The 18,180-nt window shown below is 34.1% G+C and overlaps 4 protein-coding genes and 1 pseudogene across 4 annotated transcripts in view; 4 read left to right on the forward strand and 1 right to left on the reverse strand.

Moving 5' to 3' along the window:
* Positions 1–669: 669 nt before the first annotated feature.
* Positions 670–2,115, forward strand: LOC108564092 (annotated as a pseudogene).
* Positions 2,116–3,562: 1,447 nt separating this feature from the next.
* Positions 3,563–7,682, forward strand: LOC108564097. The gene is made up of 3 exons (XM_017923017.1): positions 3,563–3,577; positions 3,638–5,029; positions 6,378–7,682. The coding sequence occupies exons 1-3, from the start codon at positions 3,563–3,565 to the stop codon at positions 7,680–7,682; spliced, it is 2,712 nt and encodes a 903-aa protein (XP_017778506.1).
* Positions 7,683–8,861: 1,179 nt separating this feature from the next.
* LOC108564104 (glycine-rich cell wall structural protein 1.8-like) lies at positions 8,862–9,835 on the forward strand (the record flags this gene model as incomplete). The annotated part of the gene is made up of 2 exons (XM_017923030.1): positions 8,862–8,876; positions 8,945–9,835. Coding segments are annotated over exons 1-2 (906 nt in total), but the record flags the coding sequence as incomplete, so codon positions are not given.
* LOC108564113 lies at positions 9,796–10,211 on the forward strand. Its single transcript, XM_017923042.1, has one exon. It carries the CDS (start codon positions 9,864–9,866, stop codon positions 10,209–10,211), a length of 348 nt encoding a protein of 115 aa, XP_017778531.1. The 5' UTR covers positions 9,796–9,863.
* A 2,157-nt stretch (positions 10,212–12,368) lies between these two features.
* LOC108564119 (sperm-tail PG-rich repeat-containing protein 2-like) overlaps positions 12,369–18,180 on the reverse strand; it is a 26,241-nt gene continuing 20,429 nt past the window's right edge. The window contains exon 9 of the mRNA XM_017923056.1: positions 12,369–12,626. Within this exon, the coding sequence (XP_017778545.1) occupies positions 12,423–12,626 (204 nt within the window). The 3' untranslated portion in view covers positions 12,369–12,422. The remainder of the gene's footprint in view (positions 12,627–18,180) is intronic.

Genomic DNA, 18,180 nt, shown 5'->3' on the forward strand with positions numbered 1-18,180 from the left:
CGAAAACGACATCGGCAGATATTATTTGTTACTGTAAAAGCAAAACGAACACAAATGGAACTTCACTTCACACCATCATTAATCAACAAATAGTATTTTTAACAACAAAACAAGAATATTCGTAATAAACTAAAATTACTCTGAAATCGACATTTTTAGCATAACTAAATTAACGCATTTTTATCACAAAACATAATGACCACAAATAATATCAAAAATCACATAATATGTAAGAAAAACACTTTTGTAATTTACAATAGAATAATATTTGTCATATGCTAATTTAATCGTGCCATTATACAAGATTTTTGAAGTATGTATATAAAAAACTTAAAGTGATAATCAATATATGCTTTTTGAAATGTAAATTTATATATTATTCAGTTTTGTGAAATTATTGTTTAATACAAAAATAAATTTTTAAATAATATTGTAATGCAATTTGTGTATCCAATAAATAACTTTAAACTACTTTAAATCATCAAATAATATTTAAATTTATGTATCGTAATAGTGACCTGAAAAGGTCACAAAAAGAGAAATTCTCTTCTTCTTTCTATAATATGTATACGTTCTATTGAAATTCGAACTGGCAAAATTTCACAATCCTCTCACTATAAAACAGGCGACGAATTTTGGAAGATCATCATTCGAGCATAATTCGTTAAGATGAGGAGCTTTGTGGTAAGAACACCGCATTGGAATCATATACAATTTTTGTTAATACATTAAAATTTTGTTATAGTGCCTTTTGTTAGCTGTAACTACAGCAGTTGTTAGTGCTGGGGGAAGTCATCATCATCATGATGCTGGACACCACGATGTCCATTTCCAGCAGAACTCTGGAATTTCCGGTGGAATCCATCAAGGAGTTGGAGTACAGAACGTTGAATATTCTCAAGGATTCCAACACGGTGGTGTACAAAATGTAGGAATCTCTGGTGGAATTCAGCATGGTGGAATTTCTGGTGGAATTCAGCATGGTGGAATTTCTGGTGGAATTCAGCATGGTGGAATTTCTGGTGGTTTCCAACAAGGAGGTTTCCATCAAGGTGGTATCTCTGGTGGATTTGGAGCTGGAATTGCTCAAGGAATTAGCGGTGGTGTTTCTGGAGGATTTGGAGCTGGCATCGGAGGAGGAATTGGCGGTGGAATTGGAGGTGGTGTTGCTCAAGTCAGCAGCGGACCAGCTCTTGTCCAACACAAAGTTGTTACTGTTACCAAACAAGTTCCAGTCCATGTCCCTCAACCCTACCCAGTTACTGTTACCAAGAAAGTCCATGTTCAAATTCCACAACCGTATGCCGTCCATGTACCAAAACCATACCCAGTTCCCGTCCAAGTGAAAGTCCCAGTTCATGTTCCACACCCATATCCAGTCAAAATCACCCAACAAGTTCCAGTCAAGGTTCCAGTGTACGTTAAAGTACCACACCCAGTCAGAGTAGAGGTTCCAGTCCCAAAACCATACCCAGTCGAAGTCATTAAGCACGTGCAAGTCAAAGTACCAACCCCAGTCTACGTGAAAGTCCCAGTCCCATCCATACCCATACCAATGAGATCCGCACCCAAACTGTTCAACCAGCTATCTCTCAAATCGCCACCCAATCTGCTGGACCACAAATCCAATTCTCTGGTGCTCAAGGTGGTTTCCAACAAGGTTTCTCCTCCGAAGGCATTCAATCTACCGGTGGCCAAGCCGGATTCTCCACTCAAGGAATTCAAACTATCGGAGGCCAATCAGACTTTTCCTCCCAAGGAAGCCAATCTTTCGGAAACGATGCTGGTTCTTTCTCTTCCTCCAATTTTGGATCTTCCGACATCGGAGCCCAAGGTGATTTTGATATCAATGCCCAAGGCGGCGGTTCTTTCGAATCTTCCGGATATGGCAACGGCGGATTCTCCACCACCGGATTCTCCAGCTCTGGATCTGATGTCCAGTCCCAAGCAAATTTCGACTTGAATGCTCAAAGCATCGGTGGAAGCGCACACAATGGCCTTAACGTCCAAAGCTCGTACAACACTAAGTCTTTCAGCGGTTACATTCCAAGCAGGGAAGGAGGCATGTACAATAACCAAGGTTACAATACTTATGCCGGAAACTGGAAGTGGTAAACTTTTAGAAAATAACCGCTGAGGTGTATAAAGTTTTGTAAATAGATCAATAAAATAAGTTTTTAAAATTTTTAAATATTTTGTATTATTTCATCTCTTCCAAATAATGTGAACAAATATTAGAATTACCAAAAATAAAAAGCTTTTAATTTCATTTGCAAAGAACGCATGACATTAATACAATAAAATAAATGATAACTTCTTTTTATTAAAATAAATATTTTATTCTTATTACATATTATTTACATATAATCATAATAAACTATTTTCATAATTTTGCAATATTATGTTAATAAAAATATTTACATTGATTATAGTATTAAAATATATTAAGAATAGTGAAAATTTTGTGAATAAGAAAATAATAATCATTGAATCAGTAAATCATTATTGTTTTATTTAATTTTTGTATATCAAAATGTTTAATTTTTATTTTTTGACTATTTTATTTATTGTTGCTCACAATATTATTTAAAATATATAAAGTTAAAATTGATTTGTTAAAAAATAAAGTGAATAATTAATTTATAAACTATAATTAATAATTGATGTTTTCCGCAAAGAATTCTAGCTCTAAGAACTTGTTGTTCAATGAAATATTTATTGGATCGTCAATGTAATTATTTCAAATTTATTGCATTTCTTTGGAGTCTTAGTAAAAATAGGAACGAAGTGACGAAGCTTTTATTTTAAAGAACTCAGCTTCAGAGCGAACCTCTCGGCTTTTTTAAGATAATTGAATTTGGATCTACAAAAACTACCGTACCTGGGTGGTCCTCGCATCTTTCGTTGTGGAATTTTAATTGAAATGTTATTAATTTAATAACTTTCTAATTATATAATATGTATTTTGCTTAATAGTAATATTTACTATATATTTATCTAGTTGATGTATTTTAATAAATTAATTAGGATTAAAAAACCAATTTTATTATGAAATAAAATTAATATGTAAAACAATGTAAGTAATGATAATTTATTTTCTTCAATTTCAACAATTTTAAGATAATAAATTTTAAAAAATATTAATTGTATTTATTATATAAAAATATTTACAAATATATGTAAATGTTATGTGTGTTTCACTGTATCATTATTATATAAACGCAAAAATATTTATTGATCACTTAATTTGTATTTATTATTGTATTATCTAATATTTGTTTCAAATATATAAATGTTATATAACGTTGGGTTTGATTAACTTAATTTCTTATGATATTCAATAATATTTGTAGATGACAAAAATCATCTAATAATATTTAAATTTATGTATCGTAACAGTGACCTGAAAAGGTCACAAAAAGAGAAATTTTCTTCTTTACGTCAATTACATATAATATCTATATGTTTTATTCAAATTCGGACTAGCAAAATTTCACAATTCTCTCACTATAAAACAGGCGACGAATTTTGGAAGACCATCATTCGAGCATAATTCGTTAAGATGAGGAGCTTTGTGGTAAGAACACCGCGTTGGAATCATATACAATTTTTATTAATCCTTTAAAAAAAATTACAGTGCCTTCTATTAGCTGTAACTACAGCAGTTGTTAGTGCTGGGGGAAGTCATCATCATCATGATGCTGGACACCATGATGTCCATTTCCAGCAGAACTCTGGAATTTCCGGTGGAATCCATCAAGGAGTTGGAGTACAAAACGTTGAATATTCTCAAGGATACCAACACGGTGGTGTACAAAATGTAGGAATCTCTGGTGGAATTCAGCATGGTGGAATTTCTGGCGGTTTCCAACAAGGAGGTTTCCAACAAGGAGGTTTCCAACATGGAGGTTTCCAACAAGGTGGTATCTCTGGTGGATTTAGAGCTGGAATTGCCCAAGGAATTAGCGGTGGTGTTTCTGGAGGAATTGGAGCTGGAATCGGAGGAGGAATTGGAGGTGGAATTGCCGGAGGAATTGGAGGTGGAATTGGAGGAGGAATTGGAGGTGGTGTTGCTCAAGTTAGCAGCGGACCAGCTCTAGTCCAACACAAAGTTGTTACTGTCACCAAGCAAGTTCCAGTCCATGTCCCACAACCCTACCCAGTTACTGTTACCAAGAAGATCCAAGTTCCAATTCCACAACCGTACGCCGTCCACGTACCAAAACCATACCCAGTTCCAGTCCAAGTGAAAGTCCCAGTTCATGTTCCTCACCCATATCCAGTCAAAATCACTCAACAAGTTCCAGTCAAGGTTCCAGTGTACGTTAAAGTACCACACCCAGTCAGAGTAGAGGTTCCAGTCCCAAAACCATACCCAGTCGAAGTCATTAAGCACGTGCAAGTCAAAGTACCAACCCCAGTCTACGTGAAAGTCCCAGTCCCAGTCCATACCCATACCAAAGAGATCCGCACCCAATCTGTTCAACCAGCTATCTCTCAAATCGCTACCCAATCTGCTGGACCACAAATCCAATTCTCTGGTGCTCAAGGTGGTTTCCAACAAGGTTTCTCCTCCGAAGGCATTCAATCTACCGGTGGCCAAGCCGGATTCTCCACTCAAGGAATTCAAACTATCGGAGGCCAATCAGACTTTTCCTCCCAAGGAAGCCAATCTTTCGGAAACGATGCTGGTTCTTTCTCTTCCTCCAATTTTGGATCTTCCGACATCGGAGCCCAAGGTGATTTTGATATCAATGCCCAAGGCGGCGGTTCTTTCGAATCTTCCGGATATGGCAACGGCGGATTCTCCACCACCGGATTCTCCAGCTCTGGATCTGATGTCCAGTCCCAAGCAAATTTCGACTTGAATGCTCAAAGCATCGGTGGAAGCGCACACAATGGCCTTAACGTCCAAAGCTCGTACAACACTAATCTTTCAGCGGTTACATTCCAAGCAGGGAAGGAGGCATGTACAATAACCAAGGTTACAATACTTATGCCGGAAACTGGAAGTGGTAAACTTTTAGAAGTAATCGCTGAGGTGTATAAAATTGTGTAAATAGATCAATAAAATAAGTTTTTTTAAATTTTAAAAACATGTATTATTATTATTATCCCATCTTATATATAAGTATAACATTAATTAGAAAATAAATTTAATTTTTTTTTTTCAGTATTACGTAATTTATACAGTATTGAAAAGTATTATGGGTATTATATTTTGATAAGAAAATATGAGTTTATGAAAAATTTGACAAATATAGTTATAAAAATTTTGATGAATCAGAGGTTGATTCCAAATGAAACGTTATTAAATCGACAGTTATGGGCACAGAAAATAATGCGTTTTATTATAAACCTGTTGAATTGATTATTTATAATTGATTTCGAAATGATTGAATATAAAACAACAAGTTTTAATTCACCCAAATTTTGATCGAATTAGGTCTTTCTGAATATGAAATGAGAACTCTTCTTTAATATCTTAAAATTGTTTGTTTAGTTTCTAATTAATATTTTTTTTTTTTAATTAATTAATCTAAAATATTAGTTACATCAAAAAAAATCAACGTGTAATAAAAAATAGGATATTTTTTGATAAATGAGCTTTATCCATGCTTATTCATAAATAATACTAACAACAGCGGGCAGAAAAACAAATGGTCAATAGCGCTTTGTATCAGTTGACTTTTTTTTGAAATTATATATATTTATTTTGTTTTTTTAACTGATGCAATAAACATTATTATTATTACCACTAACATATGTAATAACATATACAGTTTGTTATCTTAAGTTAACGTTTCTCTAACAATATAAAAAATTAAATTAGTTTGGGATTAAAATTAATCTTTTTAATAAAAAATAGGTATTTTCTTATTACATAATATTAGAAGGAAGAATAAATAATTATACATAATTTTGAAATTTGTTACGTATTTTAAAATATTTTAAGAATTTATATATATTAACATAACGGTTATTTTGAAGAGTATAATCGATTTTATAACTTCCTTTACATGCAAAGTAAATTAGAAAGGCTGGACCAAATAACAATTCTATAACAGAATCATTTTTTTTTTATAAATGAGATGAAATCTTTAGTTTTATTTATGTACTATCTAATATTAATTAAATTTATGTGTTGTAACACTAAACTGCAAATATAAGCTAAGAGAAATTTTGAATACATTAGTATACTAAATTTAATCTTCTGCAAATTTCTCTGCGTGAATTGTATAAAACGGACCACAATATACGGTCCAGCATCATTCGATCTACGTTCACCAACATGAGGAGCTTTGTGGTGAGTGCAGAGAATTGCAATTAGAAAGGATTGATTATTAATAATATTTCAATATTTCCTTATTTTTCAGTGCCTTTTCTTAGCTATAAGTGCTGCAGTTGCTAGTGTAAGCGAAAATCATCATCATGGAATTGCTGGTGGTATCCAACACGGTGGATTCTCTGGAGGAATCCAACACGGTGGAATCTCTGGAGGAATTCAACACAGTGTAATCCAACATGGTGGAATCTCTCAAGGTGGTTTCCAACAAGGAGGATTACAAGGTGGATACCAACAAGGAGGATTCCAACAAGGTGGATACCAACAAGGAGGATACGAACAAGGAGGATATCAACAAGGAGGATACCAACAAGGAGGATACCAACAAGGAGGATACCAACAAGGAGAATACCAACAAGGAGAATACCAACAAGGAGGTTTCCAACAAGGCGGTATCCAACAGGAAGGTTTCCAGCAAGGAGGATTCCAACAAGGAGGTGTTGATTCTCATCATATTGGTGGAGGAATCGGTGGATCTTCTGCTGTTCAACAAAAAGTGATCACCGTCTTCAAGCAAGTTCCAGTGCAAGTACCACAACCCTACCAAGTTATTGTTACCAAGAGAGTCCCAGTCCAAGTTCCACAACCCTACACTGTTCACGTACCAAAACCATACCCAGTTCCAGTTCAAGTGAAAGTACCAGTTCATGTACCACAACCCTACCCAGTCAAGATCACCCAACAAGTCCCTGTTAAGGTTCCAGTCTACGTTAAAGTAGCACAGCCTGTGAGGGTTGCTGTTCCAGTTCCAAAACCATACCCGGTGGAAGTAATTAGGCATGTCCAAGTCAAAGTACCAACTATAGTCTACGTGAAAGTCCCAGTCCCAATTCAAACCCATTCCCAAGAAATCCGTGCCCAAAACGTGCAACCAGCATATGGTGCAGGAATCTCCACCCAAGTATCTGGAGCTCATGGTTACACCGCTAATGGAGCTCAACAGGGTTTTTCCTCCCAAGGACCTCAAACTTTTGGTAACAGCGGTGCTTCTTACATCTCATCTAACATTGGCTCTGCTCATATTGGTTCCCAAGGAGATTTCAATATTGGTTCTCAGGGAGATTACAACATTGGTTCCCATGGTGATTTCAATATTGATACCCAATCAGATTTCAACATTGGTGTCCATGGCGGTGATTCTTATGGTTCTTCTGGATTCTCATCCACTGGATTCTCTGGATCTGATTTGAATAATCAAGGAAGCTCGAGCAATGGCCTTAACATGCAAAACTTCCAAAATTCTTACCATAGCAGCTCTTTCAATGGATACATTCCAAGCAAAGTAGGTGGCATGTACGGCAACGTAGCTCACAGTACTTACGCCTCAAAGTATTAATTATATTTGTTTGTCACTATTATGTATAGAATTTTGTAAATATTTAGTTAATAAATTTGTTTTTCTTATTAAAACAAGATATTTTTTAAAAATACCACCATCTGCATAAATTATCCTTTCCAAGTTTAACCTATTGTTAACCTATGTTACTTGAAATATAAATTCGCATAAAATGCATATTACTATTGTACTATTTAAAAATAATACCCAAATCTCATAATTCCCAAATATTTATCCATTTGGCCCAAATTAAGATCAATACAAATTTCTAATTTAAGAAAAAATAGTACAATATTAAATATAGTGTGAAATTAACATGTTTATAAAAACATTAATTTGATCATTGTAGCATTTTTAAATCTATAATTTATTAATATTTTTTAAAAATATTATGTTAGTTTTCTATATATTTAACTTATACTGCATATTTTATAATAAGATACTAGTGGATACATTTTTATTTTAGTATATAAGTTTATGCGTAATTTTATTTTTTAAATTTACATAAAAGTTTAAAATGTGAATAAAAGCTAATAATCAAAGGCTAAATACTGCGGTCACTTCGTTGTAATAATTTATCTTTATTATTTTTATTAAATTATTGGTAATATATTTTACAATAATTGGACATATTAATAATATGTAAACAATTACAAAAGATAATAAAATAAATCACTACAAATAATGCATATAAAAAACATCTTTAAAATTAGTAAAGTAAAATTTATTGTATATAGAAATATAATACATATATAAAACTGTTATTTACTGCTGACTATTTCAACAATTATACAATAATGGAAATAATTTTATACAGAAAAGTGTGAACGGAATATTCTTATAACAAATTTATGCACGCGCACAAGAAAGTGCTGATTTGTTCTTTCGATAATTAGAAAGGCTGCACCAGATACAATTTCTATTAGCAGACGTCATTTTTTTAAGGCGTATTTCTAAAACAAATGCAATCTTATTTTTATTAATTCAGTCCAATATTAATTAAATGTATTGATGTTGTAACAAAAAATTGCAAAAGGTCATAAAAGAGAAATTTCGCATACATTATACAATTCTATAGAAATGTATACCAAATTTCATCCTCTTTAAATTTCTCAGCGTGAATAGTATAAAACGGTCCACAATCTATGGACCATCATCATTCAATCTGTGTTCGCCAACATGAGGAGTTTTGTGGTGAGTAGAGCGAGCTACAATAGCAAAGGATTGTGTATTAATTACAATTTAATATTTTATTATTCTAGTGCCTTTTATTAGCTATAAGCGCTGCAGTTGCTAGTGTCAGCGAAAATCATCATCATGGTTTTGCTGGTGGCATCCAACACGGTGGATTCTCTGGAGGAATTCAACACGGTGGTATCATCGCTGGTGGTATCCAAAAAGGTGGATTCTCTGGAGGAATCCAACACAGTGTAATCGGTGGTGGCATTCAACATGGAGGAGTGTCTGGAGGATTCCCAGCAGGTGGTTTCCAACGTAATATTTTCAAAACTGGTGGTTTCCAACAAGGAGGATTACAACAAGTAGAAATCCAGCAAGGAGGATTCCAACAAGGAGGATTCCAGCAAGGAGGTTTCCAGCAAGGAGGATTCCAACAAGGAGGATTCCATCAGGGAGGTTTCCAGCAAGGAGGATTCCAACAAGGAGGTTACCAACAAGGAGGATTCCAACAAGGAGGCGTTAATGCTCAGCATATTGGTGGTATCTCTGGAGGAATTGGAGGAGGAATCGGTGGAGGATTTTCCGGAGGAATCGGAGGATCTTCTGCTGTTCAACAGAAAGTGATCACTGTTATTAAACAAGTTCCAGTTCAAGTACCACAACCCTACCAAGTTGTTGTTACCGAGAGGGTCCCAGTCCAAGTTCCACAACCCTACACTGTCCACGTACCAAAACCATACCCAGTTCCAGTTCAAGTGAAAGTACCAGTTCATGTACCACAACCCTACCCAGTCAAGATCACCCAACAAGTGCCAGTGAAGGTTCCAATTTACGTGAAAGTAGCTCAGCCAGTGAAAGTTGCCGTTCCAGTTCCAAAACCATACCCAGTCGAAGTCATTAAGCATGTCCAAGTCAAAGTACCTACTCCAGTCTACGTAAAAGTCCCAGTTCCAATTCAAACCCATTCCCAAGAAATCCGTACCCAAAACGTGCAACCAGCTTATGGTTCCGGAATTGCCACCCAAGTATCTGGATCTCAAGGTTTTGCCGCCCATGGTGCTCAACAAGGTTTCTCCGCCCAAGGACCTCAAACTTTTGGTAACAGCGGTGCTTCCTATGTCTCTTCAAATATTGGATCTGTTCAAGGAGATTTCAACATTGGTTCCCAAGGAGATTACAACTTTGGTTCCCAGGGAGATTTCAACATTGGCTCCCAAGGTGATTTCAATACTGGCTCCCAGGGTGATTTCAACACTGGCTCCCAAGGTGATTTCAATATTGATACCAGTGATTCATACGGTTCTTCTGGATTCTCATCCACTGGATTCTCCGGATCAAGCAATGGCCTAAACATGCAAAATTTCCAAAATTCTTACCATAGCAACTCCTTCTCTGGATACATTCCAAGCAAAGTAGGTGGCATGTACGGCAACGTTGCTCACAGTACTTACGCCTCGAAGTATTAATCATACTATAATGTAGTTTTGTAAATAGTTAGTTAATAAATTTTATTTTTATCATTAATTAAATAATTTTTTTCAACAAAAAATTGTCATCTCCTATAAAAGAAGATATACTGTACAAAATAAGGTATGAATAAAGTATTGAATTTTAGTATTTACCATTCAAATATAATATTAAATTTCATATGATTTTATACATTAAATAAATTAATAAATTTCAATCGATTATTCAATTACTTAACTGTAAAATACGGTCTTGACAGGAACTTGAAATCAATTGCAAAATCATAAAATGCATAGTGCGTGTAATCAGAAGCGAATAAGGAAAGATTAATTAATTACGAGTCGAGAATCGATTAATATGAAACATGAAGAAAAAAGGCACTGTCACACGCGATAAAATCGGTATGTCCATAAAATAATGAATAATCAAATTAATTGATTTAATAGCATGGAAACACAAGAACGCACATAATTGACAAGATATAACTGCATTTTCGTATATGTGATTATAATATGAACAATTGTTTGTGTATTTGTCTGGAATCGGTAAACTGAATTTTCTTGTGTCTGACAATGTAATTCGCATTAAATTATAATTGCAATTTGAAACGTTCGAAAACACGACTGTAATTTCTGCTCAATTTCAGCGTTTAAACGATTTTACGATTGGTACGCTCATAGCACCTTAATTCCACTCAAACTTCCATTCCGTGTGACAGAATTTCCACTAAAACTTTTCTAACAATTTAATACCATTTCAGCTCCAACAAATGCAGCAAACAATTATATTTTTATTTCTACCTTAAAAAAAAATCAAACAATCACCAATATTTTGTTTATTATTTGATTTATAATTTATACTAAATTGTAAATGGTGATTTGGTAACTTAAAGCTAATGAATTAATTTGTTAACGTTAACAATTAGTTGAACTTACGCATTTGCATACCATCTGCAATTAAGAATATTTTTTAATTAAATTTAACTAATAATTAAAAAATAAATATATAAATAATCAAAATAATAGTATATTGTTATTATACCGCAGAATCTTAAATTAAAGACTATTATTATATAAGCAATTCAAAGTTCGAGCTTATACAATGCGATGTTTAACGAAATGGTGTGCGATTTTGATCGTGATTATGTAAGGCTATAAAAGCGGAGCGCACTACAGGCAGGCAGGCATTTAGTTTTGAAGTGAAAATAATAGAATTTGCCAGAAGCAATTACCTTATTGCTGTCCTCTGTGGAAAAGCTTTAAAACCTGTTAGAACAATAATGAAACTTTTCGTATTATACGAAACGCCTCATAGAATATTACATATTTAGTACATGAAAGCATTAATATTATTTTACATACATAAAGAGCAGTTGAATATTTTAATAATTTAATTTATATTTAATACTAAAAGTGCAATTTTATTATTATGTTGTTAATATATTAAGATTTATCATTGGACATTTAAATTGTTAAATTCAGCTTTAATATTACGTCAATAACTAGAAATTTTTAATTTCAATTGTATTTTTGGTTAGTTTATGTTGCATTATTTTGGGCTAAGATTTGGTTAGGTTAAGTTGGATTAGACCAAAGTTTCCCAAACTATGTTCCGTGAAAATTTCAGGATTTTCGAAATGTTCTGTTAAAGGAAAGTTTGTGAAACCCTAGTATTTGTCTATGTACTGTTTACAAATATATTTTTTCTTAAATTTCTAATAAATACACTAAATCTAATAACGTATTTTATTGAATATATCTTGTAATTGTAAGTAGGAAACAGTTTTCCATTCTATACACTGTCTAATTATTTTATATAAAAGAAATACTGTACAAAATATATTCTATAAATTAACCAACGCTATTAAGATATTATATCGGAAATTGACTATTAAACTTGTACTCTAACGATAATAAATGTCTGTTAAAATTATGTGTATTTGCTATTCCTTCTGCAAAGTTCTGCGGTTAAAAATATACGCTTTATGCAGACAGGAATATTCTTTATTTGCACATTTCAGCTACACTTTTCATGCCAGACATATTATTGGGGACGCGAAAAAAAGAAGCATCGCATTGCGCGCGAGCATTTTTTTTATTCAAAAGTTATCCATTTGATTGCTTGCGGAGGCGGTTTGTAGAAAGCTTTCAGGGATTTTTTCTTTTTGCGTTCCTTCATCCAGGCGGCTCGGGTTTTACTTGGCGGAAGTTGAAGCTTTGCTCGCATCACATTCTCTTTTAATCGCAGATTATGCGTCCCAATCGCCTTGTATGTACTTGTATCCAGAGATGGATGGAACTGAAAATGCAAAATTCAAACATTTTAATCACTCCATCTACATAAGACGGTTCACAATTTAAATATTCATGCATTGATTTAGTCTCGTTCTCCCTTCTTACAGAACGCATCTGCATAAGCCTTAAATATATGTATATAGTTACAATAACGGCGTTGTTTTCTTAGCTCTTAGAATTAAAGAAGAACATTTTCGCGAATCGTGAATTTATTTATATAGACTATAGGAATGCAATTGTGGAATTGCAAAATCCAAATTGATCCCATATGTTTGTGTGTCAATTAGTGACCCAGTGAAGCAGATTCTGCACGAATTCGTTAGGAAAACATTGGTCGGCTAAAAAAAACAAACGCAGAGGAAGATGGAAAGGGAGAGAAAACATTGGGTTTAATTCCATTTGAGCAGTGTCCGTTTATTTATTTAGAGGTTTAATTCCGCCTATGGCCTGGATATCCTCTGGCTCATCAACTTTTCACGACGTGCATAGCTTCACACGGAAAGAGACGTGAGAGATAAAAGATTACGTCCTTCCAGCCACACAGTAAGGAGGATAAAACTCACTCCGTTTCATACAAAACAACGGACGTGCTCCTACCTTTGGACGATGTTAAACTTTCAAGGAAAGGAAAAAGGAAGGAACAACGGACGAGCCGAACTGAGCCGCGTGTTTGCCAGGACTATGGGAATAGGAATTTCCGCGATGACAGGGAACGCATCCGACATCACGACCTGACTTGAATCCTGATTTCGGATCTGCTGACCCATATTACATATCACATGATTCTATACTATATATTTTACTTCTAATGCTTTTCACACTTCAGATTTAAGAGTATATATTATAAAGATATTTTCTCATAGTATTTATTTTGATAAAGTTATATAAAATTCAGATTTTTTTTTTACATTTTCTTCATTTGAAAATACCAATTTTTATATTAATCTACAGACCTGATGTGAATGTGAACAATAAAATTTTAATATTTATGTAATTTACATATAATTCTAAATCGATTCCGACCTTAAGAAATGTTTCGTAACCTTTTAATACAAATCATTATGTTTATAAAAAAGTTGCTTTGAAGATTTATTAACAAATATGAGAGAATATACAACAAAATAATTTGTTGAAAAAGGGGATGATAATAGAAATTGCATGTATTGGATTTGCATGAATCAACAAAATAGATACGCATAAAATAAAATATATCTAGACAGTCAGTCAGTATTTCATTTTGTAAATTAAAATTTTGTAATCATTTTTTGGGTACGGCCGAGGGCATTAAAAATCGAAATTGAATCTTGAATTATGGAAAACACACATTTCCCCCCTAAAACAAAAAAAAACACAACAGCGAGCAAACTAAAAACGGGGGGATAGGAAAATAAATAAAACCAACTGAAAACAAAACAAAAATTATATGGGACTCAGCGAAAATATATTCTGTGCGGCCGATGCATGAACTAAAATCGATGCTCATTTAAATGCATTTGTGCACATGGTGTGCGCAATATGTGGGAAACGAATGTAATTTAGGGTTAATTCCGTGCCGAGTGAGAGCGGATTCAACTGAACTCGCGAACCTGCCTCCCAAATAGATCCTCCCATTGCCACCCTTTTCAGCAGCCCCCCAGAACTACTACTATTCCTCCTTCTCCACTTCCGCGCACATTTTTAAGGGCGCTAGAAGCCAGTATCGTATGGCAATTGCGGGAGGCCTTAGTACCCTGTAGTACCTGCACCGCCTTCGCAGACGAAGGCAATTCCGGGAAGTAAGTTCGCACAACTCGCGCCTCGCATTCAAACGATCCACTAATCGCGTTAAGTCTGATTGTGGCCGATATAAATTGGTGGATGAGATTTATTTTATCGTCGCCGATTTTTTTTTTCCCCCATAAACCATTTTTTCTTCAGATGCATTTCTTTTTTAATCATATTTACCGAAACACAGCCACCCTTTTCTTTAATGCTGCACTTGCCTTCTATCGGAACACAATAACTGTTTCCATTTTATAGCGAAATAAAGCTTCGTCATATTTATGAACCTTTCAAAAACATATTTCAAAGTATCTTATTATACTGTCTCTCCCATAAGATCACAGTCTTGATAGTGTATACTTTCCACTTGAATTTAATCAATATATAAATAACTAATCTTAATTTGTTTCATATCAATTGTTTATTTGGAATACACTAATAAAAACATCCGGAATATCACTAATTAATGATTGCGTACATACACTCAATAGTTACAGTGAAATAGGAGGTAATAAGGATGCAATCTTTATAGAGACAACAAATGTTATTAACATTACTTTCGAATTAGATGAGTGGACAAGAGAAAACAAGTTTTGCATGCAGGCGATTTTAAAGGCTCTTGTATACAGTTAGGAAATGTATGTATAACATTCGCTTCGAACCGATGCACGCAACGCAATGTAAATAAAGTTAATCGAGCTTTAAACGCTTGTATATGGGCGTCACTGATTGGTTGCGGTTTGCTAAGTCCACTTACATAAATCCTGGTTGGCCGAAATCGTATTACGCATCGGACATGTTTGCATAAGAAATTTTGATGTTTACCGAAGATACACCAAGTCATAATGTCCAATATTGAATTACAATTATTCAAATTATATAAAGTAAATTCATAATTGAATGATTTCAATCAGTAATGTAATCATCATTAGAAAGTACTATTAATTATTGTCATAAAGAACTACCAAAGCTCTGCAACTTTAAGATCTACAAGAAGTATAATTTCAAGTCCTCATTCACACAGACAATAATATCTTAATTTTATTAAGATAATATCTATCAATTAAATTTATATTTTGATTTCAATAAAACATATTAATATCAATCAATTGATAAAATCAATAAACATACTGAAAAAAATAATGCTTTGATATAAAAATAATATGTTTGTCAATATTTCTGAAACAATTCTGCTTTGTCAATACTTAATTCCCGGAAACTATCTATAATATAGTAGACTAGTACTAATATATATCTATATTATAGAAAGCAGGATAAGTAAGCCATCAATAGGTTCCACTCAATTGAATACGTCTTCGAGAAGAGACTCTTGAGATAAAAGTATTATCAAACTAGGAAACCTTCTACCGATTTCTTGGGTTTTTATTGAACATGAAAAAAAAACAAAGAATTATATTATATTGAATTATATTATTTTCGTTGTGGAAAAGCATTGAACTAAAATATTTCATTACCAATTTAAAATATTTACCAATTTGTATTGACTTTAAATTGGATTAATTGAATTAATCTCAAAATTGGATTTTGTTTGTTTTTTTTAACTTCATAAAATAATGTTTAAGGATAACGAGGTCAGCTGCAATTGCCAAATCTGTGTAAACAAAATGCGTATAATAAAAGTACGGATAGAAAGTTGGAAAAGGATATTCCGTGCTGCGCAAAAACAAGGCAATTCGTTGTTTGGAGTAGTTGGCTGTGCGGCATCGCTGCAAACGATCATTACCATTTTATTCGCCAGTTTTATACGAATTTGCAAAGTAATTCGAATGATTTTCGCGGCAGTAAAAACTCGTAGGAAATGAGTCATACGAATGTCACTCAAACATAGAGCGAGCGCGCAGTAAAGTTTGTGATTTTACGAGATCGCTAACTATCCTTAGACGTTATAAATATATCCATAACAATATAAGGGGATTCCCCCTCGACTTGGGGGAGAGGATGGATGGTTGTGTGCGCGACACTGAACCCAACGATGGGGTGGCATTCGGCGGTTAAAAAGTTACTACGCAAAAACAGTCGGGCCGGACTCTGTTTATCGGCCGTAACAAATTGCCGAGAGGGGTTGACATTCGGACGGCACAGAGGAATCCTGACTCCTCCTTCTATGAAATGTCTTAAAGGATTACATGGTCGAGTGAAGAACCTTTCGTCGTAGGAAACATCGAGATAGCGATAGGGATTTATCCCTGTGGTCAAATTGATTCATATCTTCTTTTCCACTTATGGAATTCCCAGTCTCATCTCTTTATCCATCATATAAATACAAAAAAAAATTGCTGACATCGAACACTATTTAATTTATAAATCTACTTTAATCTCCTGACCCAATAATAACGTTTTTTTAAAAATTATTGATATTAAAACATAAAATAATCATTACCAATATTCAATATTTCACGTTAATTTCAATTTACTGGATATTTAACTAAAAAAGTAATTATGAAAAGAACACTAATTGTTATAAAATGGAAGTTGCTTCCAAATAATGTTTGTTATGTAATGTATGCATATAAACGTTTAAATACAAAATACTTTTAATTATCTGCTATTTGTACAAGGTTTACATAATTATTATTTTAACGTATTCATGAATTATTATTGTTGCAGAATCGGAAGCACGTGGTGCCGACATCTCGTCATGACTAACTAAACTAACATAACGATCTACTAGGATATGCTTGCAGTAATAATATTATCGCCATTTAAACATTCATCGTAAAATTATACAAATTTCGTCATCGCAGTAAATGCTGGATAGATCCTGTGAGGATTGCACGAATAGGTTAACGCCTGTTTTAAATTGAAACTGCCGCAGTGATCTCGAATTCGGTTACCGTCGTATATCATTCGCGCCATTATCTAATAAACTACATAATAGCTAGTTCAAGAGACTATAATTCCTGTTTGCAGTATCAAAGGTATTCTCGGCTTTCAGTTGCATTGTTTCATCGAAATTCTATATCAATTGCATTAAATCGAGCGGAGCGTTCACACTACGGGGATGATGTATTTCTGAGTCCTGTGTGTGACGTTGCGCTGTGGTGCTGATGTATTGCGGGGATGACTCACGGGAAAGAAAATCCGCACGACACCGGAAATCAGAAATACGTCCGTTTCGAATTCGGCATAAATTTCTAAAGACCTATCGATTTTCCAAACCATACTGCTCGACAAAGAGAGGAGGACGATGAACGAAGAAATGACAAAAATATATATATGAGAGGAGAATAAGAAAAGTACAGAAGAAATCCTGCTCCGCGTCGTCCTCTCCCCCAACCGCTAAAGTTAAAGTACGCTGAATGTCGGATTTTTTTAATAAATAACCGCATGAAATATATTCTCACATTTTTTATGGTTTATATGAATAATTTCCTGTGCAAAATTGGGCCAGGAAGATGAGTAAAAAGGACCCCCGGAATAAGTACCTGGCTGCGAATGAAAGCTGTAAATTGAGAAGAATGGCTGCGATTTTTGTCTAAACCTTTTCTCTCTCTCTCTTACATACACACACTCACTCTCCTCATCCCTCTCTGTCTCTATATATATACGCGATATATATATAGTAGACGATTGTGGTAACTGCTATTGGCATTTACATTTATCAGACGGCTGCAGCATCTATGAATTATAACTGTCCTCCATCATTATATCGTTGCACGGCTTTCGACCGAGTCCCACCCTCGCACACCCCCTCAGACTCTTCAATTGAATAATAGAAATATGAAATGTTTAGCGAACCGAATGCCACCGTAATAACGACGTCTGCATTTTAAACT

The sequence above is a fragment of the Nicrophorus vespilloides genome, unplaced genomic scaffold (genome assembly GCF_001412225.1).
Source record: "Nicrophorus vespilloides isolate i.1.1-1 unplaced genomic scaffold, Nicve_v1.0, whole genome shotgun sequence".
Classification (NCBI taxonomy): domain Eukaryota; kingdom Metazoa; phylum Arthropoda; class Insecta; order Coleoptera; family Silphidae; genus Nicrophorus; species Nicrophorus vespilloides.

What these genes read in the sequence shown, in the direction of transcription:
- LOC108564097 (XM_017923017.1), top strand. An exon ending in GAAGTGGTAAACTTTTAGAA is followed by an intron (nt 5,030 to 6,377) that starts GTAATCGCTGAG and finishes CTTATTTTTCAG; the next exon opens with TGCCTTTTCTTAGCTATAAG.
- LOC108564113 (XM_017923042.1), top strand. Translation starts at nt 9,864, where the DNA reads ATGGTTCCGGAATTGCCACCCAAGTATCTGGATCTCAAGGTTTTGCCG.